General features: G+C 46.2%; 1 protein-coding gene across 6 annotated transcripts in view; it reads left to right on the top strand.

The window, feature by feature from the left end:
• PSD3 (pleckstrin and Sec7 domain containing 3) overlaps positions 1-26,956 on the top strand; it is a 110,217-nt gene that overhangs the window by 47,957 nt on the left and 35,304 nt on the right. For all 6 annotated transcript variants that reach the window (XM_017822468.1, XM_017822470.1, XM_017822469.1 and 3 more), the window contains 3 exons: positions 3,608-3,720; positions 5,947-6,005; positions 9,701-9,790. In XM_017822468.1, the coding sequence (XP_017677957.1) occupies positions 3,608-3,720; positions 5,947-6,005; positions 9,701-9,790 (262 nt within the window). The remainder of the gene's footprint in view (positions 1-3,607; positions 3,721-5,946; positions 6,006-9,700; positions 9,791-26,956) is intronic.

The following is a 26,956-nucleotide window of genomic DNA, read 5'->3' as shown; positions in this document are numbered from 1 at the left end:
GTTCATTTAGTCCATGACTGTGGGTTCTATCCATACTAGATATCTTCCAGGGCAGGAGGGCTGCTGTCTGTTGTCTGGTTGCAAGATGCATCAGGAGCTCATGACTGATGTCATGGACTGGAGGAGTCCATACTCATTATCCATGGTGGTTATGGCATACAGTGGCAGTGTCATTCAGCAACCAGTATCATACAATTCAACATTACAGGCTGTTCTCACCCAAAAGTTAAATCCCCTTGAGGTACACGTGTTTCCCCTTCCCTCTGCCTTACCCAACAAGTACACTGAAGTCCTTGAGCAGAAACCACCCCAGGTTTGCCTTTGCTTGAGGCAGAACTAATCCAAAGTGTCTTCCCTAACACAGACCTCGTATGCACCACATAAACTTTATCCACTTCTATGCTGCATGGAGGTTTTGATGGGGCAGGACCAGCTTGATTGGCAGGGCCTCTTTTATTAAATAACCAGCAGGCCTCTGCTAAATGTAGGTCCCAATGTTGGAAAGTTCCACCACCCGTTGTTTTAAATGTGGTTTTTAACAGTCCATTGTACTGTTCAGTTTTCCCAGAGGCTGGTGTTTGATAGGGAGTATGATATACCTGCTCAGTACTGTGCTCTCTGTCTCAGGTATCTGTGAGGCTGTTTTTGAAATGATGTGTGGAAGGGACTTTCCCTTTGAACATCCAGCCCAGCATGGGAATTTGGGATGTCAGGAGGAGCTGTGCTTCGGTGCCAGTCCCTCCTGAAGCAGCTTGAACCCCTTTGTAAGCTGCCAGAATCTCTTTTTCAATTGGAGTGTAGTAACTCTCGGATCCTTTGTATCCCCAACTTCAGAACCCCAGGGGTCATCCTCAGGTCTCCCCAGGTGCTTTTTGCGAGAGACTCCAGGAAGGACCATTCTTCCCAGCTGCAGTGTAGAGCCCATTTTTCACGTCTTGTCCTGTCCTGACTGGCCCAAGGGCTACTGCAGGAACAATTTGTTCAAAACCATGTTGTTGTTCAGGACCTCACTTAAAATCATTCTTCTTCAAGGTCTCTTGATAGAGACAATCATGACTGTAATCTGGAATATGCATTCTCAAAAACCCGCAGTGCCTAGGAGAGCTTGTGTTTCCTTTTTGCTGGTTGGTGGGGACATAGCTGCTATTTGGTTGATCATGTCCATTGGAATCTCACAATGTCCATCTTGCCATTCTGCTACTAAAAACTGAATTTTCTGGGCCAGTCCCTTGACCTTACTTTGCCATATTGTATGACTGGCACTGAGGAGAATTTGGATTTTCTTCTCCCTTTTCCCAAAAACATCCCCTGCTGTGTTGCCCCACATGGTGATGTCAACATGGTGGTGCCCCACCCTTTTCCAGTGCAGTCTGGATCAGCAAATGGCAAAAGTGGGGCTGTGTTTCCAACCCTGGGACAGTTGGTTCCAGGTGTACTGGACATCCCTGCAGGTGAAAGCAAACTGTGGCCTGCACTCTGCTGCCAAAGCAATGGAAAAGAAGGCATTGACAATGTCAGTGGTGACATACCACTCTGCTGCCTTGGACTCCAGCTTGTACTGAAGTTCCAGGGTGTCTGGCACAGCAGCACTTGGGGTGGTGTGACTTCGTTCAGGCCATAATAATCTACTGTCTCTGCTCGCCATTCGATTTATGCACTGGCTGTATAGGACTGTTAAAGGGTCAGTGAGTCTTGCTAACCACTCCCTGGCTCTCCACTTTAGGAATTGTCTCATGGATGGGGGTCACGGAGTCCCACTTGGTGCAGTGTTGTTGACAGTGCACTGTTGTGGTAGCCATGAGTACCTGTTGCTCTTCAACCATCAGCAATCCCGCACCAGAAAGGTTCTCTGAGAGACCAAACAGGGTATTCAGCTGTCTAATTTCTGTGTCTCCACAGCAGCTCTCCCAAAGCCCAGTGATACCCTTTTGGGTCCTTGAAATACCCTCTCCTGAAGTAATCTGTGCCAAGATGCACAGGATGTCTGAGCCAGTCACAAAGGGGGGGGGGTTTGCCATTTGTTCCCAGTCAGGCTCACTTCAGCTTCCAGTACAGTCAGCTGTTGGGATCCCACTGTCACCACAGAAATAGAGGTAAATTTTGCCTCGACATATCTCCATGGGATCAGGATACATTGTGTGCTGGTGTCAACTAAAACCTTATATGCTTCTGGGTCTGATGTACCAGGCCATTGGATCCACATGGTCCAATAGATGCACCTGTCCCTTTCCTCCCTGTCCCTGGCTGGAGGCAGGACCCCTCTACTTCTGGTCATAGTACTCGTTTCTCACTTGCAAATATGAACTGGATGTCCCTTCTAGAGGATTGGAAGCCCTTCAGTTAAAAATTGATCCTGCCCTGGCTGGAACTGGGACAGGAGCACAAGGTGGGAGGGACAGAGAAGCCCTGTGGAGACTCACTTATATCTACTTGTGAATTGGGTTATTTGCAGTACATTACATGTGAAATTAAGTTATTGCCAGGCAGATCACACTCTTTATGGATGTGAGATTGTTGCAAATACGGCCTGTCTCTGGCCTTTACATCAAAGAGAAAAAAATTAAAGTTTATGCGTCAAGACTGGGTAGATGTGAATGTTCCAGCAACATGCCTCTCAGATTTGGTCTTATTTTCAGTCTTGTGGGATATTAAAAAATTGTCTGTTAGGCAGTCATTCTGTATGCTGTCTTACTTCAGACCTAGAAGGTTTGTGTTTTCAGGCTTTTCCTAGAAGCATCCTGACAAACGAATGCAGAAGGTCATCTTTGGCTGTGAGGCACGTTTTTCCAGCAGGAAGGATAGCAACACGGTTAAGAGGAGGGGTGTTCAAGTGTCGCAGTGAAAGTGAAAGATGTGTGTGTCCCCCACCTCTCTGCTCAGTGGCTGTAATGAGTGTGCCCCGTGTGTGCACCAGCCCTGCACCCTTGACTGCCATGAGCAAGAACTCAGGAGGGCCAGGTTACTCCTCCTGCTGAGTGGGAGATGTTGCAGATCTTCTACCCTCTGCACTCTTCCCCGGATACCTTCTGCAGGTCAGGTAGTCGCACTGCCCCCTGCAAGGTGACTGGTGTGGTCCTGGCCACTCTGACAGGAGACCCTCTGGAAGGAGGAGCACACGTTTGGTGTGAGGTCTGAGTCTGCTGTGCTTGCCTTCACCACCTGGAGTAGCTCCTCTGATTTGGAGGGGAATACTAATGAGTGTAAAGTTAAGAGATGCAGGGGTGACAGGCAATTGGAAGAGGACAGAGAACATCCTGGATGTCTGTCTTGCATAAACAACACCTGCTCCAGTTCCTTCCCCAAACAGAAGAAAAACATTAAAAATAACAAGAACTCTTTCAAATGATGGAATTACATATTATTTTGTATATTCCGTGGCTGAGATCAGTGGTAATTTAACTTTCATTTCATTTACTATAATGCTGGAATTAACTGCACACGGAATGATAGCCCATTTTCCTAGAAAGGCTCCTTGGATCTTAATGTCTGATGTATGCTTACGTACTTCTAGCTGTGAAGTGTACTTTTCTCTGTGCACTGTGTGAAGCAAAAAAGAGATTTATTACTTTAATTTCACTTTTCTTTTTTTTTCCGCTTGCTCTTTTAGGAGTTTCTTTAAAGCCTTTTCACTTATTGGAGAAACTCAGGAAAGAGAGAGAGTTTTAATCCACTTCTCTAGCCGATATTACCAGTGCAACCCAAACACCATTTCTTCTCAAGGTAACTATGTTTCTAATACTGTGGTCTTTGGTTGTCTCCCTCTTCCTTCATTCTCACCTTCAACAGCATGTGGGGCGTATGCCTGGCAGCTGAGGCTGGGTAGTTGCCATGACACACTTTAGAAACTCCCTGTGGTGAGCATTGAAACCCTCCACGTTCTCCACACATAGTTGTGGAAAATCTGTATTTATCCCCAGCAGGAAAGATGTTTAGGCCTCCTCAGTATAAATTCTCAGTTGTAGCTTCTCATATTTGAACGTCCTCCATTGTAGTTCCTGGTCTCACTGACTTCAGTCTGTGGGGATGCTTGTACTCTTCCTGCACACACGTGAACAAGAGTAGATTCCATCTCAGGTGGAAGAGAAAGTCTTTTCTTTCCGTACTCCATTCACTGCTTGTGTGTCTGCATGCACTGGCAGCAGGCATGCCAGTTCTTGCCAGTTGTGGGGGTGAATTTTGGGTGCTGTATCCAGACCCTGGCATGGTTTTATCTTGACTAGCTAACATCAGTCAGAGTGCTTCCTCCTTGCCAATGTTTTCAGTCATTTTGGAAATGAATGAGGAAAACAAACAAGCACACAGACCAAACCTGAGAAAACTGGCATTGGAGAAGAGGACAAACTGTCCATTGGTGTAGCTGCTGTGTTCAGCCAGCCACGCTGGCAGAGCCACATGGCCCTGTGATTGCAGCATGGGCTGGTCACACACTGAGGGGGGAGGATGAAAAGGAAATCAAGCATGGGTTAAGCTGTACCTTTAGTCTCAAGTGTGAGTGAGAAAGAACTGCTACACTTGGAAGTACTGCTGTGCTTCCTTACCCCTTGCTTTGTGACCTGCCCCTGTTGCAGTGAGGTGATTTTTGTCCACTTTGTGCCTGTTCAGCTTTACTGTCTAACATACTGGGAAGGGGAAGAGTTAGAAGTAAGACAGGATCTGCTCCTATGCTATCTGTGTCCTCTGCCTATTGCCTTTTTAGTTTCAAGGCACTGTAGGCAGTCAGGTAGAATGGGTGCAGCATGGCCAGACTGAAATAATGACTTGCCTGTTGATGGGTCAGCCTTACTCTAGCCCAGGGTGCGAGAGGGAAATTGTCACTTCTGAGCCTGAGTAAGCATTTAGATCAAAGGGAGTCCTGCACACTTTGCCCACGATCTTAGCACTGTGTGCAGTTTTGGGCACCACAATATAAGAAAGATATAAAGCTATCGGAAAGTATTCAGAAAAGGAATACAAAGGTAGTGAAGGGTCTAGAGGGAGAGCCCATAGGAGAAGCAGTGGGGTTACTTAGTTTGCTCAGCCTGGAGAAGAGGAGACTGAGGAGAGACCTCATCTCAGTCTACAACTTCCTCTCAAGGGGAAGAACAGGGGCAGGCGCAGATCTCTCTGGTCACCAGTGACAGAACCCGAGGGAATGGTATGAAGCTGTGCCCAGGGGAGGTTTAGGTTAGGAAAAAGATTTTCATCCAGAGGGTGGTTGGGCTCTGGAACAGGCTCCCTAGGGAAGTGGTCACATCACCAAGCTTGTCTGTGTTCAAAAAGTGTTTGGACAATGCTCTCACATGGTGTGACTCTTGGGGATGATCCTGTGCAGGGCCAGGAGTTGGACTCAGTGACCCTTGTGGGTCTCTTCCAACTCTATTCTGCGGTTCTATGAATCCGTCTCTTCTGGTTCATGGCTTGGCCACCGGACCACCTTAGAGACCCCTGGAGTGGTCTCTACCCAAGAAAGAGCCAAGGCACCATAAATAGGTGACTGAAGTTCTCCAGAATTCATTCTAATTGAGCCCTGAATGAGGAGGGAACCAGAAAAGGAGGAAAACATGATACCATGCTAAATACAGTCTGCACACAAGAATGGATGTATTTTACTCTTTCCTTTCTGATCTGAATTAAATGAAGAAGAAGGTGTTGATTCAGACTGTGGTGTTGGTATTAATAAGCAAAGGGTGACAGCGTGGTCACCTGTCTAGTTTCCTGTCTAGTTTGCCTCATCCGTGGGTGCTGAAAGATAGTTTTGACAGTTACTTAAAGATGAAAGAAAGACTGTTCTAGTTTGGCAGCTGTGTGATGACCTCATTGTTCATTTATTTAATTATGTGTGTTTCTTGATAAAACAGATTCTTATAAAGGGAACAGATGCAATTAGGCTATGAGACTCGTTTTCAGCTCCTCTTAAAGGTCCAGTTTTGGGGTTGCATGTGACTCTTGTTTTGTCTCTTCCTGCAGATGGAGTTCACTGTCTCACCTGTGCCATGATGCTGCTGAACACAGACCTGCATGGCCATGTGAGTATGCACGGTTTTGTGTAGACTGCTCCTATCAACACCGTGCTGGGTGGTGGCCTGCTCCTAAAGCCCCTGCAGGCAGCAGACAGTGAGAAGGCTGCACTCCAAGGCCGTTGTCCTGGGCAGGCCTTTCCATTATACCTTTCCAGTCATGTGTAAGCTGGCATTGTGCCTGGCTTTGCCATAATGTGTGAGGATACTCTGTGTCCTCAGGCCCGTCTTCCTGGTGTGCTTACCATTCTTCTGTGGTTACAGCAACTGGCCCTGACCAGGAAGCTGTGGATGGGATTGACTTCCCCTTTACAGTATGTAAAGACATGTGAGAAGGCAGAAGAAAGAGGGGAGGTGCAGAAGTTTTAGGAAGGTCACAAAGGGAAGGTGCTGTTTGCAGGCAGACAGTTGCAGGGGGCAGATCTGGTGAAACCAGAGTTTTGCACAGCCATACTAATGATCGGTGTGCACAGAGCCAAGAGAGTGGAGGGTGGATATGGGCATGCTGAGTGGGAGCCCTCTGTTCCCCCGTGGCACACTTCTCCCCACTGCCTGCCTGGGGGAAATAGTATTCTGGTTTGAGTCCTCTTAGTCACACTGATGCAGGGTGCCAGCAGCCCTAGGAGGAGTATTTCAGCACCCATGATGCAATATGCCTGCTATGTATGGTATTCCCATACTGATGGGAGGCTTTCTCTACCCTGGAGTTAGGGTGGAGAGGGGAAAACACAGGGATCATGGCATAATAGCATGCAGGATCATTGTCTTCAGCCAGGTGGTTCTGGGGCTTCTCTGTGGCTGAGACCCTTTGCTGCACTTCCAAGAGCAATTCCAGGAGTGTGTCTGTTGGAAACTTAGACAGCAAGGATGGTGAGTTGGGCAACAGGAGACAGAGACAACCTAGGTCTGTCACCAAGGGCTGTTCAGCCCCTGTGGGTGCAGCTCTGTGGTGGGTGCAGGTGATGGAACCAAGGCTTGTGTATTCTTTGGCAGGAGTTTTGAAGCCCACCTGCTGTTCATTGAATGCCTTTGTCTGAATATTGTAGAAAGCAGAAGGGAGAAGGGAGCTGTGAAGAATTTTTTCCCTGACGGTTTAGCCTTCCCCGATTGAGGAGTGCATCAGTGACGTGTGAGGGTGAGCAGGGGTACAGCAGCGTGCCCCAGTTTGCCTCTTAGCACACATAACTTCTGTTGAGCACAGCTGAGATGTCACGCACAGGTATCCTGCTCCCCAGAGCAATGAACACCCTGGGGTTCCTGCTCTCCAGCCTCTCTGGCCTCACAGTCCATGGAGGGAGAACAAATGCTCATGCATCAGCCTGGCACCAATTCCTGTTGCTCCCTGCAATTCTTTAGTGGGCTCTACTGTCTTCATTAGGTGCTGGAGTAAATAAATAAATAAATAATCCAGCCATGACCCATCATTGCTGCTGCTGATTTGCAGCTGAAACCTGGCTGCTTGTTGCAGTGTGTCACTTTGGAGGTTTACCCCACTGGCAGTTGATAGTGTGTTTTTACATATATGCAGCTGTAGTGTTTGCCAGAGTCCTACTTGTGCTTTGTCATGTGTGTGTCATCATGTTCCCTCCGAGCCCTCTGATTTCCTGTAATTTTGATCTTCCTCTTGCTGCTTTGCATTTTTCCACATAGGTGGTAAGTTTGGTGTTTTTGACTCGGAATGCAGCCCTTGCAGATATGCCTAATTGCCTATTTCCTAACAGAGATAATGGTCTGCCCCATCCTTACCAGGAATTCGCTGGAGCAGGAAGCAAATGAGTCACTGGGTTTGTCTACACTGAGCTCCATTTGTTACTGACTTACTGATCATAAGTGCAGACACTTATTTCACAATAAGCTCAACTGCTTGTGGGGCTGTGGTGCTGCTGCTCTGCTCAGTTCACACTTCCTTTATGCTCTTGTAGACAAACTCTTACTTATCCCTCTATTTTCCGTGTCTTGTCACATTTCATTCTCTTCATAACTTAATAATTTTGGCTAGCTGGGTCTTGGAGATGCACGCTTGCTCCTCTGCACAGAGGTAATCACCCAGGTGGGAGCTAGAGACTCTTAAGGTATCTCTAAACACCAGGCACATCTTGTGGAACCTCTGTGGCACTGTGCAGAGATGTTAGCTTTGGTCCTGGACCAAAACAGCCATTTGTCTGCAGTGCCACATTGCTGTTGGGAATCTGCTGAATCTGCTGTTCACTGTGGGGAAGCTGCAAAATGCTGCATGGAGGAAAGAAACAGGAGCAGGCTGAAGTCTCAGTGAGAAGGGAAAGCATTTGCAAGTCTACTAGACCATCTCCAGCCTGCACCTGAGGACTGCAGTTGTGAGCTGCATTCTGCAATCTTAGCAACCGGAGACCCAGAGTTACAGCCAGACTGTGTTGTCAGGAGCCTTCTTGTTGTGTGTAGAAAACTGTGCATTGTTCTGGTATTATTGCTTGCCTTCTTTCTGTGGGTCTGTGCTGGCCACAGGCTGTGGGATTTTCTTTTCTGGGTAGCTGAGGCTGATGGTCAGGATTTGGTGGTTTTCCATCTCTCCCTAATCCAACATTATGAAAGGGAAGCAGAGGATGTGCAGCTATCATGTAACTGTAACAATAAATGACTTGTTTTACCAACTGGTGCTCTCCTTTGGGCTTCACTCGTGTATTAGTTTGGGCTCTTGCTTCTAGCCCAAGACACTGTCTTTGCACAAAGCTCTTCTGCTGTATTTCTGCAGACAAAGCATACCCTGACCATGGAGAAGTCATCTTCACCCCTTTCTCTTGACTGGCAGAGTACCATCCCCAGAGATACCATGATCATCACAGAGCCCTGTTTTTCCTCTGCCTTTACCATGTTTCACAGCTCACTTCAGGCTGCTTTCCTTTTCTCAGATCTCTTTTGTTTTCCTTTTCATCAGTGCAGTGTTGTCATTGCTGCCCACGCACAAGGCTCCCCACATGCTAAGCATGGAACTTCTAGCACGCGGGGGACTGAGTACAGACACTTTCTCTGAAGGGTAATGGAGACTGGGATTCAAGAGCAGTCAGAGCAGCCTCAAGCCTCTGTATGGAACAGTTGGGATCCTACATGAACATAGCTGTTCCTTTGCCATTTGTGGCTCAGTTGGACAACTCTGAGTCTGAGAATAAGAGAAGAGAGAACAGAGAAGAGAGAAATGAGAACAGTCTTATGGAAATGTCAAGGCAGCCTCAGCCTTTTAATCAGAAGAGGTAATGGCTGCTTCTGGGCATCGTACTGCAACTCAGGGCAGTTGATACTTGAAGGGAGCATTGGAAATTGTAAGAGAAAGGTCCAGAAGGGGCCTCAGTCAGCTGTTCCCTTGTGCCCCACAGCAGATTCAGGTAGAGCTTTTCCATCAGAGGCTGGTAGAGCGTTTTGAGATGTGGATGTAAGGCACCATGGAGATACTAGAGAGCTTCATCATTGCCCTCTTCATTACCCCCAGTATTAAGTTGTTTTTCTTTTTGGGTGGGTGTGTGGGCCCTTGGGTGCAAAAGCACCTTCCATTTTCTAGCTATATGCATACAAGGATACTTGTCTCTGAGTAATCTCGTGAATGCTTTCTTAGTGCTGCCTGCCTTGGGCTTAAAATGAGAGCAGGGAGATGCATTTAATCTGATGTTGCTCACTCATGTCATTTTGGAAAGCAGCAGGAATATGATGCTATGTTTCTCTGACATCCCTTCCAGAACATTGGGAAAAAGATGACCTGCCAAGAGTTCGTTGCTAACCTTCAAGGGATGAACGATGGCAAAGACTTCCCGAAAGGACTGTTGAAGGTAAGGAATTAACTGCAGGACGTGGGTTTCGTTTTTACTGAGAGAAGCTTCAAAACGGAACACCGTGTCTTGCATTTCCTGAATCTTAATTGTCAGACGTGACAAGCAATGGGCACGTTTCTCCTCCCAGAACATACATAATATATACAGTGTTTATTCTGTTGTTTTCCCTCTTGCCTTCACTTGATAGTGATTGAGATTCTCTGCAGCACAGAGAGGCGAGGCTGAACTCCAGCCGGGCTGGCTCCAGAGCTGTGTGCCTTGTGAAGTCCTGTGCCCATGCCAACCCGCAGCGCTGTCTCCTGATTACACTGGGCAGAAGCAGCCAGTTGGTTTTGACTTTGAATACTTAAGAGCTAATCTTGATCTCTGTGTATCTGGAGGGCATGTGTGTTTTTTCATCAAAGGTGCTTTGGGGTTTTCACATTAGAACTGGAGATGTAATTTCAGATTATAATGTGCTGTCTGGCACAGGCTGCTTTGCTTCGCGTTTTGTTCATTAAGTTTGTGCCAGGAGTTAAATATGAAGAACAGGGAAGAAGGCTGAGCAGGACAAATCTTGTTTCATTGTCAATAATAATGAGAATGTTTCACTTCTTTTTTGTCTGATTGCTGGCATGAAACAGCAGTCTGTTTGAATAAAGGCAGGTGCGCATACACTAGAGTTCTTAATTTTATTTTATTGTGATGGAAATAAAAATAAGAGGCTGCTGCATCTGAGAGCTGACCCAAAGCCTACTGAAATAAATCAAAAGAGTTGCTATTTCTTCTGTGGGTTTTGTGTCAGGCCCATTGTGAAATACAGATGTACCTGCATGGTTACAAGTGGCAGACTTTGTTTTCTCGTATTGGTGGTTTCTTCGGTTTCTCCAGCCTCTTCAGGGAGCTTTTTGTTGGGCCCTCCTGCCTGAGATCTTACTAAGTAGTGAGGAATATAAACTCAACACCCCTTTATTTTAGATTTAACGTCTGTGATTTTTAAATCTTGATACAGTGTCAGCAGCAACACTTGAATTTATTTTTCCCGCAAGGAGTCTCATTTCTCAGTTTGCCATAGAGGGATGTGTTGAGATTAATTTGCAGGCTAATTACAGCCCTTATTGAATAAGTAGATCTCCAAATTGTGTTTAAATAACCTTCTGAGTGCACTGATGAGAGACTTCTACTGGTGTTCACCTGCTGTTTGTTTTCCTGCTGACAGAATTATGCAGCTGGGGGTGTACCTTGGTGTTTAGTGCTCACCTGCTAATGCTGAGTCTGCCTGGCTCTTCTCTGGGCTGTCCAAAGCAAGGATCAGGGGTCAGGATTTTTTAGATGTAGACAGATAGAAAAAGTTCAGTGTCAATGTCCCACTTTACATGGGGCTTTCTGCCCTTTTTTATGTGCTGCCTTGATGTCTTGAGGACATAGGTGAATCCCAGCCTTGGTCTCTCATCTGGCTTGTCTGAAGATTGGCTGCTGAACTGACCCTTGTTTTTAATTTATCAGTGGAGTGAGTGGTAGTAATTGTGCGTTTCAGTACCTCCTGTGTCCACAGCAGCCACCCTGCCACTACAAGTGTGATTACAAAGACTTATCAGAAATTAATTTTGCATTAGTCTCAATAAATTAAATTCACAGAGCTCTGCTTCAGCACAGCACCAAAGTGCATTTGGCTTGCTGCTGCATTAGCAGTGTAGCTAATGGGCTTTGGTGAGGCTGCAAGCCATCTTCCTGCGTCCTTCCCCAGCTGCCTGTGAGAGGAGGAACAGTTTCCACAGGGTGGCAGTGTGTCCCTGTGGGAGTGAGGTCCACAGCACCCACGGGTGAGTAATGCGGACCCATGGGGAAGCAAGTGGGCTTTTCTGCCTCTCCAGTCTCTCTCTGTTCTCCTTGTAGCTCTGCTGCACTGCTCTGTGAAGCTCTGCAGCTCTGCTGAGTCCCGGAGCAAAGCTGAACAATGCTGGAGGGGAAAGAAGACCAGGGAGAGCGGAGTGTTCATCCAGGGCTCGTGAAGCTCCGTGCAGCATTTACTGTGGATCCGGTTCACAGTGTTAGGGGGGCAAATACTGCTTGGGCTATCCAGGACAGTCGACTGACAGGCATTGATCAAACATTGTCTTCAGTCAGTCCCTTCACCCGTGGTGCTGCTGAGTGCAGAGTGTGGCCCTGAGTGTTTTGTCTGGATAGGAAAATAACCCATCAAGGGGCAGACATCAGCATCTGAGGAGTGACACACTTCTTTGCTATCAGCCTCAGAAAACTCGGGACATCAAATCCAATTGCTCCTTTCTTTACACTTCTCTGAGGGAGCCATCTTTTTGTTTTGTTAAGTTTTTTCCCAACGATGAGAACATTTTTGGTAAACACCACAAGGCCTTCATGCCCTGATTCTCAGTGTGTTGCTGTCAGAGAACAGATATTTTACTCTGGTTAGAGATAGAAATGAGAAATGCTAATATGATCTTGCTCACCTTGTGTCTTGCTGTCTGTTCATTAACACTGAAAAAGGTTCTGCTTTCATACACCCATCTGCTCAAAGATTCATTGCCTTTTCTTTTTCCTCGTTCCTTTAGTGAGATCTGAGGTTGCTTTTAAAGTTGGGACCCATAAAGACAAATGTGCCAAACTGTGATTAAAAGCATTATTCTCCCCATGGGATCTGCTTTCAGTATTCATATATTCAGTACTTTACCAGGCAAGCAGATATATATGTACCTTGCCTTTTACTTCAACTTAGCTCCAGTTTGACTGTCCATCAGACATCCCATTTATTTGCCATCAGCTGCTAGTAAAGATTGGACTTGGAGACAGTAGCCTGATTTCCATTTGTGTACTGACAGTGCATTCTGACCAGAGAGTGATAGTTTATTCTTAACTTCAGGGTTCCTGTATGCCTTCAAACTGGAACAAATTCCTTGTAAATGAGAACCACCTTCCCAAGCTGAGATTTTTCTCTCTAGTGTAAATCAGGATCATCTATCTCTGTGGGTCTGGCTGACGTAGAAGGTGAGTCAGGACTGCCTTAAATCAGGCAGACTAAGGTTATTGAAAGTTAATTTTTTCAAAAGCAGGAAGACTTCTTGAAACTCCCATCCTTTGAGCTGTCACAGTCCAAGCATGCAAATAATTTTATGTTGTGCCAAGCTGTTATCAGGCAAGGTAATCCTAAATTTCAGCCTTGATCTTATACTGTAGCAAAGGTTGTTTTGTTCAGGCGAGTTGAGGCGTTGGAAGGAGTGCTAAATACTAAGAGTTGTGACCACTGTGTGTTCTTGCTGGTGCTGCAGTACTGTGCTCTGGAGTGGCTCAGTGCTTGATCCTAAGGCTGTTAATGAATCACATAGTTACCAGCATTCACAAGTGGGGATGAGTGACAGGTCTACAGGGACTTGAGTGAGACAAAGAGACCCAGCTGCAACTCTCATCTCCTAGGAGTGGAGTTACCCAACATCCCAGATTAGCTGCTGCAGAGGTAAGGAGCAGAAGGAGCACCACCATGAATGAGAGAGCTGAACAGTTTAACAGCAGAAACAGTTAAAACAACTAAGTTCAACCTAAGGGAGTCATGATCAGACCATTGTTCTCTTATTGCTGTAGAAAGGGAAGCCATGACTAGGGTCTCCCTACTTGGAAAATAACAAAATCAGTCTGACAGTTTGGCAATGTCAAGAACCTCATGATTACAGCGTAGGAGTGGTTCCTTTCTCACATGTTCATACCAGTTTTAATCTGGTATAGTGACACTCTATAGTGACACCACAGCCTTCTTTAAAGCTGGTCTTCACAAGATTTTCTGGAATGAGAAGGAGATTGGCTTGGAAAGAGCCTACTTTTGGCCGTGCATGGTTGCTTCACTTCCTACCAGCACTGTGGTCCCCACAAATAAAGTGCCAGTACTGTGCTGGCCATCGTGTCTTCAGCTTGTCACCTTGTGGCAAGGTGTGTGGGAGTCCACTCCGTCAAGGTGGCAGTGACAAGGCCTTTCATATGCAAGGAGAGAAAATGCTGTGGTCCAGAGAGCCTGCAAGGAGTCTCCTCTGAGGAAATGGGTCCCTGCTTTTGTTAGGCAGTGTCCTGGGAGAGCTGTTCTGTCGTCAGGCTGTGTGCAAAGTACCACCTGTCCTGCATGAGTAAATATCCTCTGCATTTACAGTGTCCAGGGTACCTTGTTCATGGAATCAGGGGCATCACCCAGGCTCTGTCACGGGGCTGACTCTGGTGGCTGTGCTGCCCTGGGACACGGGCACTGGTCGTGAGGGGGTCAGACCTGGCTGTGTGTCTTCTGGTAGGAGGTGGTAGCTTTTCATTGACCCGTTGTACTGCCTGGGAACCTCCATCACGCTGAGGCACCTGGTATGCCCTGCAGGGACTTGGCTAGCATCATCCTGGCAGGGGCTTCTGATGGTTAAAAGATCTGCTTTTTCTCAAAGGCTGTTTTTTGGATAGACCTTATCTCCTGCAGAAGCACTGTAATGAAGTGACCAAATTAACTTAAGAGTTGCTGGTGCTGAACTCTCCAGTCCTCCTTAATTTCCTAAATGATCTGAGTTCTTGATCAGGATTCCTGGGATATGCAATTTCCTGTAGAAGCTGCAAGGTAGGGTTTATCTAATTTTGCTGTCAATTCCCTGCACTTTAATTAAGGATTTTATTTTTTTCTCTGCCACTGTCTTTCTGCCTCCTCTCTCTCTCTTTTTTTTTTAAATCCCCTTTAAAAGCCCTCCAAAACGAACCCTGAGTGTAAAGCGAATTAGTGGCATCTTGCTTCATCCATTCCAATCATTTCAGGTATTTAGCGGAGAAAAGGGAACAAGCATCAGGTGGCTGACTCCTTCCAACACACCCCCAGCCCTTCCTTTACACAGAGGAAATCACACTAATCGGACTGCTGTGTACACCCTAATTGCTCTCATCAGCAGTCTCTGCACTCCATCCATTTCCTCTATGGCAAGAAATTCCCACTTTCCAGGGAAGCCTGATGAATTTGGGGAGACAGGAGCATGTGGCAGCATGCCAGAAGGCCCCCAGGAGGACAGCACTGACTGCTCGAGCACCCTGCAGTTGTGGGCAGAGGAAGGGTTGGAGGGGACCAAGTGTCTTTGCTTCACTGAAGAAGACAGAGCTCTGCCTTGATATTTCTCCCCCAAAATAAAGCTTTTCCTCTTAAAAATATTTCTGTTGGAAATAATATTTCTAGGCCATTTCTTATTTGTATGAAATGGAAGATCTGTTGCTGAAGGCCCCTTTCAGCTGCTAGGAGACAGCAGAGTCTAATCTGGCAGTATAAAAGTCAGGGAATGCAGGATGGAATCATTAATCCTGGTCTTCAGCAGTTGTTTGTGAAAGCATCCTCTCTTAGGAGACACAGAGCTGTAGTGACTGAAGGGAACAGCTGACTTATCTTCACTCCTTTCCCATCCTTGGTGAGAGCCTTCCTGCTGTGATGATCTTTGTTTCCTTTGGCTTACAATTTTTTGGGAGTTGTCATTCAGCCTTTTAAGAGTAATAACCGCTCATCATGCCTGTGCAGAGCTGTGAATTGAACCAGGTTTTGATGGTGTGTGCACTGCTTTGTATCCCTCGAATAACAGAGATCCTGACACCTTCCTACCCTGTTCAAATGCAAGTGTATTTTCTTTTTGCATTCCAGGAACTTGGTTCAATGCATATAAAAAGAAAAATCTGAAATCTGTGTATTTTTTCTCTGGTCAAGTAAGCTCAGATACCATGTTGAGGAAAGCCTCATCATGGCAAAAGCCTAATGCTGTGTGTCTGAGCAGAGAAAGCAGTATTTTGTACAAGGCTTAAACCATAAAATTTTGTAATGGGGGATCCAAGAATAAGGATTGCCCTTCATAGTCTAGGCATGGTACTAGGGGGTTGCTTATCTCACTAGGAACCAACATTTCAGGATAGACCTGTTCCTGCTTTCACGATCTGCATTTCTCTGATTTATTTTTGCTCCTCCAACCTTTCATCTCTTTACTTTCCAATTGTTATTCAAAAGATCTCACCTAGCCTACCAGGCTTTTGTGTCAGCAAGGAGTGAAACCCAAGCAGAGTCAGCTAAGAATTTCCATTACTACTGGCTGCAATTACGTGGCTCAATGCTAGGCTTATAATGAATGTTTGGGGGGTTAATTTTCATCTGTGGAGGCAAGGTCTCTGCTGCGTCTTGTCTAGGTTGATCAAACAAGGGAATATTTGATGTTTAGCTTCTCCAGCCTATCAGATAGCCAAGGCTGTCAGTTGTCTCCCACTTTAACTGAAATACATAGCAGCTCCCAAGGATAAATGTCACCCTTCGGAGCTTACCATTTCTTATGCTGTCAATGTGGAGGATACAGACTGGTAGTCTCCAGGAATGATGTGCTCTACCACTTTAAAGGAGGAATTCTGGGCTCTTTTCAGGCTGGGAAATCTCTAATACAATGTCACACATACATTTTGGTCCCTATGACATATTACTCCCACCTCCATGTAGGTAGAAAACAAATTCTGAAAAACATTCTTTGATCTTCCACCCACTGATCTGCTTGAAATTTAAGTTCTGTGCTGCATCTCCAGGGAAGGAGGAGTAGGAATATAATTTATACCATATTAAAAAAAAAAAAAAAAGAAGAGGAGAGAACATTACTTCCACCAGTTTTAGGATTATTGCTGTATAAATCTTTGGTATTCCTTCCATTTATCACCAGCTTTTCAAATGGCATTGGACTATTCTTTCTCTGACCCACTTACACTGTTTTCTTTCAAACAAGAGAGTGCTAGGTTGACCCTTAAATTTTGAAAATGTTTTTTCTCCTTTCCTGTGATGTTCAATGGAACATTTAGTTTCCTTCAGAGGTCATACTTCCTTGAATGATTAAGTGTTCACAAGATCCTGGTACAAATACGGGGCAAATCCAAGGGACCGGTTTTCTGCCCTGTTGACAAATGGGTTCTGGAAGAGGCATCGTGTGGTTCAGAAAGGATTTCACCTGCTTTTGGTGCAAGGCAGCCAGACATGACTCCATAGGTGCGTTCATAGGTACCTGCAGGAAGAGGATTTCAAAGCCTATGTCTATTTTTCCCCCTGGAGCTGCTTCTTCTGTGGTGCAATACTTACAAGCACAGGTGACTTGAAACCTGTGTGGATGTTGGAGTGGCCTCCATTCCCTTCCTCACCTTCTCTTCTCCTACTTCTCCCTCTTCCACTCCCCTTTCTTTTTGCCCCCCTATCTTTCCTCCAGTCTTCCTTTCCCCCACTCTTCCTCTCCCCCCTCTTCCTTTCCCCCCGCTCTTCCTTTCTCCTCTCTTCATTTCCTCCCTCTTCCTTTCCCCCCCCTCTTCCTCTCCTTCTTTTCCCCTTTTCCTTTTTGTTGTTACTGTGTTTGCTGTCTGAATCAGAAGCCTTGGAGAGTGGTTGTTTTTCTTTTTTTTTTTGTGGAGATCTCTGTGGGAGTGCTGGGTGGTGAGGGGTTTATTTCGGTGCTGTTGACTCTAAGCTAAGCATGCTCGCTGCAAGGACAGAGGCAGAGGTTGTGTGCAGCTGATCTGAGATAGTTTTGTAGGCTTTGCATCAGTTCTTGGTTCACCTTCCTGTGGGTTTCTGTCACAGCTATGCAGAATTTTAGGGTTTTGGTGCTTTTACAGATTTGTTCAAGGTGCTGCTGTTTTCTTTAGCTACATTTGGCAGCTTTAACTTAAGGAACTTGGTAGTCTGTGTTAGTTGATGCCTACTATGTGGCTCACTTTTTGTCAGCTCTGTTGACAGCAGATGATAATTCCTGAAAGGAGGAATTCAAGACGAGAAACTTCTTCCCTTGGATACTATAGTGATTTGCCAGGAAGTACAGCAGCTAGTCTGTGAAACAGCTGTTTTCAGGTCTGCTGCAGGGAACATGAAGATGGCTGAAGGCACCTCCTCACTTGCAGTGCTAATGAGGATAACAGGGGGCATGATTTTTTTGCATGCTGTCATTATCAAGCAGCGTGTTTTCATTAAACCTGTGGTCTCCTGTCATTCTCAGCAGGGCACCTACCTTAGGAGTCGTTTCTTTTGGCTTAGGGTGCAACATGGATCCCAGAGAGGTACAATGATACCAGGATTGTTTTGATCTTCTACCAGCCATTATGGTTTTGTCGCTCTGCTCCGTTTTAGGAGCTTACTGATGTAAAATGTCAGTTGTAAAGACTTGTGCTGTGATCACGAGCCAGCTGATTGTGGATGTGCTTTTAACATGCTCCTCGTGTAACACAGAGAATTCAGTTGCCCTCACGTGGTCATCCATCATTCTCCCACCATTCCCGCTGTTACCCTGCTAGGATTCCTGTTGACCTGATTGCTTATGCATGTAGAAATGAAGTGGTTGCTCTACTATTTCTGCTGTTCACAAGGATGGCAGTTGTAGACATTCAGATTTAATATTGATTGTCAGCTCCCCCTAGTCAGCATATCTCAGAAATCATTATCTTAATATTACAGGAATGTTACTGTTGAGCGGTTGTTAAGCTCCAGTTCTGTAGCCATCGTGTGTGAGTAGCTTATCCAACAGAATTAACTTTCCCCTCCATTTCTGTTTTGAGGAGGAATAAAAACGGATGAAGGAAGAAGGAAAGCAAGCTTATGAGAGATTTAGTGTTGTTTATTTAACAAACAGCATTTAATGGCAGCGTTAAATAGTTCCACCTTTCTGTTCTGTACAAATACATTACTGGCTTTGGAGGGTAAATTTTAAGTAATTGGTGGGTGTGTGTTTATGTATTTTGTCAGCTTTTGTTGTTTGTGGTTCTGTCACCGGCATCAGGCTTAATGATGCTAATGGATTCTTTTGGCTTTGTTTGAGGACATTGGAGTTCTTCAGATACAGTGATGTCCTTAGGTTTGGAAGCCAAAAGCCAATGCTGAATTTTACTTTGAATTCTGCAGCTTTACTTCTTTTGTTATTGATTTACTGAATGACATCAGGAGGACCAAGCAAGGACTGAGTATGTTTCGCCTCCCAGGGAAACTTGACTAGTGGGAGGAACAGATGGGAAGGAGCTTATTGCAGAGTAAGTTGGAACAGCTGCCCGTTTCCTCCATGGGTGATAGTCTGACATTGTTCCTGTCACAGGTGAGGAGGTTTTGTGCAGCTTTAAAAGGATGAGATGGAAGGAATAATGGAGACTCTGGTTTTCCCCTCCTGCATCTGTGTTGACTCAAAGTTTAAGATTTTCCTGCTGGTTTATGATTTGTTACTTAGAGGAACGGATAGAGAAGGTCCACAGATGGGGTCACAATCCTTTTGGTCGCTCCAGTGGTGTCACTGACTAAATTAATATATGCATTCTGCCCCATTCCTACCAACGCTTTGCTGGTCTCTGAACAAGGGGAAGATTATGACTTCTTGACGCACCTGGAGGGTCCCCTGGGTGTGGTCAGCTTTCATTTTTCTGATATAGCACAGCTATTTCAGCCCCTCTTCAAAAACATCCCTTCCCTCCCTCTGTTTATGCTAACAATGCACTTCTCCCTCAGAAATCCCAGTTGCTCAGCTACACACATAAATTAATCCTATGTGCATGCTGATTCCTAAAATGGTGGGTCTTCTCTGATGTTGAAGAATGGTCTTTCCCTGAAATGCAGTCAATGTGTACACAGGATAGTGGCTCAGTCAGGAGTACAAGATTGTATTATCGCTTGCAGATGAAAATCAGGGGCACTGATGAAATCTAACCCAAATCCCTAATCTGAAGACATTTAGGGCTTTAAAAGCATGATCTCAGGAGGCTCTCTCGTTTTGGGAGGGTGTGAGGCGAGAAGTGTTTTTCATACTGAGTTGGGGAAAAAAAAAAAAAGAACAGCCTGTCCCCCTTGGAATTTTGGACTGCTGCTTGTTTACAAAAGAAACAGACCTGTTCCTTCATGGAGTAAGGCCCCGTCATGGAGGAGGGTTCCTGTCCTACCTGAGGATCTGCTAACCTCAGCTCAGAGAATGCTTTGTGAACTGCTGCAATTAGGCAGCAGTGACAGTGCTGTGGGCCAGAGAAATATTGCTGTGATTCAGTCTAGCTTGTGTTTAATAATAAAATTGCTCTGTGTAATTGACATTGGCCTAGGTCTGTGTGCGATATTTAGGGAATATAATTATTTCAGATGTGTTCAGCGTGCTTGGGGAGTTGGCCTCATAAGTCTGAGGGTGAGAATAATCTGCAAGGCAGGGGGCTGCTAGGATAGAGAGTGATTTGTGGCCATTTACGTAGCACCTGTCAGGGCCTGCTGCTTAGCTCATCTGGAGCGGTTTGACTGCAGTGAAAATTTCCTCAAAGAAGAGATTTTCTTTGAAAAGCCTTTCCACTAGCAGTGGATAATTTCAGATGGGTTAAGTAACATAACACTTTCTTTTGGGAAGTGGCACAAGTAACTTAGAGTATGCAATTACTTGTTGCCAGAGAAAAAGGTTTATTTCAGTTACTCTCCAGCAATGACAGGTTTGTGTAAAAAGGCTCTGGAGCACTTTTGAGATTTGATCTTAATGTATGAGGTAGGGATGGGCTTGCTAGACCTGACTTGTGAAAATGAGGATGCATTTTGCTTTTTGTCTGGGAGGAAAGAAATCTGTACCTTAAGCAGGAGGGAGGCAGGATCTGTGAGGAATCAGAAGTTTCTCAACCCAGGGACAGCTCTTGTATTGATATTTAGGTTGCCTGTTCCCTGCTCCACTGACTGTTGTCCTTCAGCATGGTCCATGCCTATTAGAGTCTGTGGGAAGGATTTCCACCTGTAGCACCCTTAGGGGTAACATGAGCAAAGGGTGACTGCTGTCAGAAAGGCTGCTGTGTGCTGGGGAGACAGCAGCACCTCCTACGAGCAAAAGTGCACCTAGGACCATAATGTGGCTGTCTAGCCATTTGCCCAGTAAGGATGGAAATCCCTGATTGCAAGAGATTGAGATGTAACATGAGGAAAAGCCCACTCAGTTCATTTGCATCTTACCTACCCCTGGGTGCTGTTGTGCACGACACAGGGTGAGCAAACTCCCAGTCTGCCTTGGTGTGGCTCAGCAGACACTGAATGGGACTCAGGTGTGAATGGGGAAAGGACCCACTTCACCCAGCTTTTCAGCTGCCTGATGCATCTCAGCAGGGGACATTCACCCGAGCATGCCAGGGCAGCAACACCTTTTCCCTGTCCGTATGCACAGACTTGCAGCTCCCCGTATGTCATCGTGTGAGGGGCAGGAGAGGCTCTGGTGTCCTCCCAGACCCTGACCCCGCTGCTGCTGTCCTTGCCCTGCCTGGTGAGCTGGTGGCACGGGGCAGGTTGCTGAACTCGATGTTAGCCTGCAGTGAGGTCCCCATGCTGCAGAGTGTTCCAGCTCCTTGTGCTCCTTCTGCACAAGCTGTATGCCCTTCATGGGTTGGAGACAATGTCCCCATTGTCCACCTTTGCCTTCCTGCTTGCACAAGCTGCTCCACCTGCCCCAGTGCGTGTCGGCAGCTGCCACGATCCTGTGCTGAGCAAAGCAGAGCAGAGAAATCTCTCTCATCTGAGCATGTTGCCATGGCAATGCACAGTCTACTGCACTCTGGGTCTCCAGGAGCCAGAAATGATGGTGCTTTTGCAACATTGAGGTAAACACCTCTTTTCCCTTATATAGCGCATCCACCCCTAAGTAAGTACCAGCTCCCACTGGCATTGGCCTCCCCTCACCCCCTGCATGGGGGAGAGTGACTCCAGGTGCCTGGAGCATGCCTGACCTCTGGAGCCAGGCTCCTGTGGGTTGGAGCAGTGCATCTGGCATCCGTGGGCTGTGGCAGTGGCCCTCCCATCACTAGGCTATGTGGGTTTCCCACAAGGGAGAAAAAGGGTGCCACTCGGGGGCTGCACTGCTGGTGGGGTCAGCCACTGAAGCATGCAGTTTGCTTGTGGAGGGCTACAGGTACAGCTCTCCTGGATGCCGAGTGGGGAGATGAGTCCCTAGGTGCTTGCTCACAGCTCTGCCACTGGTTTGCACTGATCACCACGGGAAAGTTCCCCTGAGTCCCTTTTAGCTTGTGAAAGTGGTCTTGCTATCCCTTGCACCCTGGGAAGGCACCCTGAGGACTCTGGCTAGTAAGTGCAAACCCTTGGAGTTGTGGAAATTTGCTGATGCATCTCTCTGAGGCTTGCCAGTACTTCATTATGCTGTTGTGGGTTTTCACTCGTTTCTCCAATGCTTTGGGAATCCGTCAGTATTGCTCACATCCAGAAGTGTGTAGCTGGCAGGTGATTGAAGACTCTTTTCACAGTGTTCTTTGTTATTGCAGGCAGTAACGAGCGTGCCAGGCTGTTGCAGGCAGGGAAGTGTGGCCCCGTGAACTGAAAATGAATCTCTTGCTTGATCTGCTGGCATTTGTTCCAGCATCTTTCTCTCCACCTCTCTCCCTGTCACTGTTGGTGTGTGTATGAAGGGGGAGTTGATGCTGGAGAGGGGAGCGGAGCAGGGGAGGAGTTTCTATCAGCCTCTTCTTTTTCTTTTTTCCTCCCCCCCCAGTCCAGTGACGTGAGCAATGCCTGGAACAATCAGGCTGGCTCCAAACACTGTGCCTGAAGATGCTGGGGAAAACAGCCTAGTGTGCTTTAAGCAAACACTGATTGCTTGAACCTGAGCTCTCCAGACGTAACCTTTTCCAGTTCCTCTGCAGGGGATTGGGAAGTTCCAGTAGCTTTCTTCTTCCCCATCCCATACACTCACTCTTGGAAATGATTGGAGTTAACAGTGTTCAGAGCACCAGCAAAGTCCGGGTGAGAGCCACAGGTTCGGTGAAATACTCCCGAGAAGAATCTCTCTGGCGGCAGTCCCATCGGTCAAAATCTATGAAAATCTCCAACTCCTCTGAGTTTTCTACTAAAGAAAGCAAGGTAAATAACTAAAATATTAATAGTGTTTTGCTTGGTTAGGTGTGGGGGTAGTGTTGGTGAAACGGTTATGCTTTGCAGGAGTTAAGACCTCCGGATGATCTGCAGTGATCACAGAATTGCTGTCAGGTTGGAAAAAAAATCCCTGCATTTGAGGAGAGGCCTGAAGGTGAAAGAGGTCTGCTGTGATAGTGACAGTCTTAGTTGAATGCCCTGTCACTGAGCTTGATGCAATAGTAAACAGTGAAAACTTGCTAGTGACAATGCTAATCAGAGCTCTGATGCTGGGAAAGATGCCCGAGTTGGCAAGTGATGTCCTTGGGATTATCTGTTTAATGGGAATTGTTTTCTATAGAATAACAGTTCTTGCTTCTTACCTAAAGCTCTGTGGTTCAGTAGGTGTGGGTACTAGTTGAAAATATTATCTCACTTACATGCACAATTAAATATTGCTGTGAAATATTTATTAGGAAGGTGTCACTTGTGCTTTATAGGAATATGTTAACGAATTGTAGTGGTTTGGAGCCCAGGCTATGTCCATCTGCTACAGTGACTGTGTGCAGCATCTCCCTACTCAGCCCAGCCCAGTTGTTCAGTTACTAAGCAAACACCCTCACTTCATGCAGCATCTCTTTTTTTTTCCTCATTCCTTGCTCCCACACAGTAACTGAGAGGCACCCAGGAACTCCTGGCAAGACCTTTAATAGCTGTTTCCTTCCCAAAGGTTTTCCGTGTCTCCAAGGGTTGAATGAACTTTGTGCCGTGACCAAATGTGCCTCTGATTTCATTCTTGCTGCCAGTTGATTCTGTCTTGGGATTAAAAGATATAACCACTTGCAAAGGTGTGTTGAATCAGGGTGAAATATTTCAAAGCATCAGCCAAGCATTTAACCATGTGTCTGTGTGCATGCAAACAAGCATGCACAAGGTATGGATCTTCCCATACTGTCCCTTCTGTGTATCTCCTGTCTGTTCTGAGAGAAACCTCCTCTGCTATGGTGAAAAGACCCCAGCGCTGCACAGTAGTTCCTATCAGATCACTCACTGCCAGCTTACAGGTTGTATGGCATTTCAGAGCCTCACCTGCATAACTTCAGTGACAGAGTACTGCAAACAAATAAATGAAGCATTTTATACAGTTCAATTTAATGAACCTCTGTTTTAAGGACCTTATTAGTCATATCTAAGAAATAGTGTGCTGCTGAGTTGTGGCAGAGAAATATCTTGGTCATCATTCTCGGGCTGTTGCTGATGCAGTACGTGCTTGTCCAACAAATATCAAAGTAAAGGCTGCATATTGCAGGTGCTCTGGCACCCTGCTCCTGTGATCACTTTCACCCTAAGCATGGGAATAATTGCTTGAGTATTTGGTATTCGGTAGGAGGATTTATGCATGAGCAGTCTCCTGTATGTGGTGAAAACGCGAGTCTTTTGACATTGGGTGAATGACTTAATCTCTGTACTTCTGTTCCCTCTCCCAGGCTTTGTGCATGCATGGTGTAATGTCCTCAGGGCAGAGACTATCTCCCAGGGATGGTGTCTGACACAGTTAGTTAACTACTGCAGTAATGAAAGCTCTCTGTTCATTCCTCTGTGGGATTCACATTTCTGCCTCTTGAGTGCTGTAGCTTGTTCTGTGAGAGATACTCACTTCTTCTCCTCCCTATCTCAGTAAGCTTCGAAGCACACTGCAGCTTTGTTTTAGTTTGTTGTGCTGTTTCCTTATTTCATACAATGGGTTTTGTGTCTGTGGAGCATCTAAGACCTCTAAAAGCTGTGTTATGGAGGGCTGAGAAGATCCCCGCATTCCTGTCAGTGGTGCTTGCCTGGTTGATAAGATGACAAGCGGCTGTGCCAGTGATTCATCTTGTGATTTTGGACAGCCCCGTTCTTTTCATCTGTCTGTTCCCCCCTCTGATCTTTGTCTGCCCATCTATTTTGCTAAGATGTCCCTGTTTGAGAGAACTGATTTATAATTGAGTTTTGCCTCTTTGGTACTGTCGTGTTGGTGGAAGAGAGCTGGAAGTTGTTAATGTGTAGTATGGCAAAGGAGGTCTTTTTATCAGTGTAACTCTGTGTGTGTGTGCTTGTGCATCACTTCTCTGGAACTGTTTTCAGTTCAAAGCTGGGCTTTTCTGGGCACTGATTCTATGTAGTTGCCCTTAGTCTCAAGCAGGATTTGGTTTGTAGACTTGTCTTCTTCTCATTTATATGGGTGTGTTTCCCTCTTTGTGTCTGGACTGCCTTGTATTTTATCTGCTCCCCATTGAAAGTGATTACAATGCTCAAGACCTGTTTCTGTGACTGTGTCAGCTGGCTTTGAACAGGAGACAGATTTAAACCATTTGTACCTCAGAAACATACTTCTCTGTTACTTTTCTCTTATGTGACTCAGCCTATTTTGCTTAGCTAGACTGTATTATGTATCCTCATGCTTTAACTAGTATGAACAAAGCACCAACATGGTGCCTGCATATGAGGTCTGCTTGCTGCCAGTGTCAGAGAAGCTGGGTAGCCCAAGTACCTGTCATTTCCTTGAAACACATCAGGTAGCGCTTCTGTGCACATATGTATATCCACATGCATCTGTATGTGTGCAGGTCCACTAAGTGATGCATCCTGGGTGTGTATTACAGGCAAGTATCACAGCCTCAGGCCAGCAGGAGAACTCGTGAAAAGGATACTGTGAATTGATGCACCTTTGTTCTCTGGAGAGTAGGCTCAAATCTAGACTGCATGCAAGGTGAGACCTTAGGATCGTCTGTTAGACCCAGCGTGCTCAGCAGTCTCTTCTCCTGGCACACTCTTTTCCCACAGCCGTGGACTGAATTGAAGAGTGCCTGTGCCTGTCCTGCTGCAAATGCACAGGGCCAATAAAATAATTTGAAATCGGCTGTGTAGGTGCTCCACTATCAAGAAACACTTCTCTAGCCTTTTCTCTGTTCATCCACAGTAATGCATAGGCTGCCTTTACATTAACATTGATGAAACACTCCAGTAAGTACAGAACAAATCTTTTCAAGCAACCCCTGTGTATCAATTTTGCAGAGGACGCGTTTCTTGTGTGGTTTTAATTTCTTGGCTCTCAGGAGCCCCAGCTAACCATCCTTTTCTGTTTTATGATGATATATCTGGCACAATTTTTCCTTTCTTTTTTTCTTTCCCCCCTCCCCCTCCTTCTCCTCTAAAAATCTAAACCAGATTTTTAACAGAGGAGTTTCTCTTAGAAATGTTCTCCTCCAGTTGGTGACGCACTTGAAATTCCCTGGGTGAAATGATCTCCTTTCCTTCCCCCTAAAACATTCCTATCAACCCTATCTCCACCCACACCAAAACAACATTCATCGGTTCCATATGCTGCTGAACAGCTCTGTGCTGTTTTATGAATAATGTATGCTGGCTTGTTAGAAGAACGTTTGTTGTACAAACCAGTGGAATTTGGAATTGAGAGCAATATCAGCAGACACGCCATGCTGTGCACTAATGCACAGGCTTTTTGGGGGTACTATTCTGGCACCTTTGCTGCATCCTCATCAGAAGGGGGAAACGCGTGAGAAATCAGGGGCTTGTGGGCTTTGAGTCTGGCGAGGAGCTACAGGCACTCCGTGATCAGAGCCCTTATCCTCGCCTTGCCAAGTGTTACAGATCTGTGCACGAGGACAGGAGAAAATGTCAAGATCTGGATTTTGGGGGAGGGTGTCAAACAGCAGGTGGTGAAGTAGTATAGATCTGTATGCAAGCAACAGTTCTGAGGGAGGGCCACCTTCACGCAGTCACCTATACAGCAAACCAGGAGTGGTATGTTAGCAGTGTGTTACACCCCTTCCAAACCTAGCAGAAGGCAATGACACAGAGCTATGCCCTGGTCCAAAGGATGAACACATTAACACCTCTTAGACTCGATTCAGACACCTAACGTGTGGTATCTCTTGCCTCCGTAACCTGTTTTATTTTTGTAGGGTTCTACTACTTTAGTTGTTTTTCCTCCCTCCAGTGAAGCACATATGGCAGGAGCTGGGGCTGGGGCTGGTGCCTGGCTGACTGCTCTGGTCCGAAGGGTGTTGAGTGACTGGGGGAGATGCTGAACTTCTAACTGCAAAGACTGAGCATGTCTTTGTCCAGAGGTGCGTCCAGGGCTTCCTTGGCTGCCTGGGATCAAGCATGCCATTATCAGCTGAAGGTGAAGAAATTCACTCAGACAGGACTTCTGCCACTGGTAGCAGGGAAGAGTGGCAGGGACCTGGCTCAGAGAGCACGAGTGCATCCCTGTCCTTGGGGCATTAAAACCCACCCAGGCTATATCCTATAATAATCAGATT

The sequence above is a fragment of the Lepidothrix coronata genome, unplaced genomic scaffold, assembly GCF_001604755.1.
Source record: "Lepidothrix coronata isolate B3197 unplaced genomic scaffold, Lepidothrix_coronata-1.0 Scaffold98, whole genome shotgun sequence".
NCBI classification, from domain to species: domain Eukaryota; kingdom Metazoa; phylum Chordata; class Aves; order Passeriformes; family Pipridae; genus Lepidothrix; species Lepidothrix coronata.
Note: the sequence above shows the minus strand (reverse complement) of the source record. Positions and strands in the feature narration are given on the sequence as shown.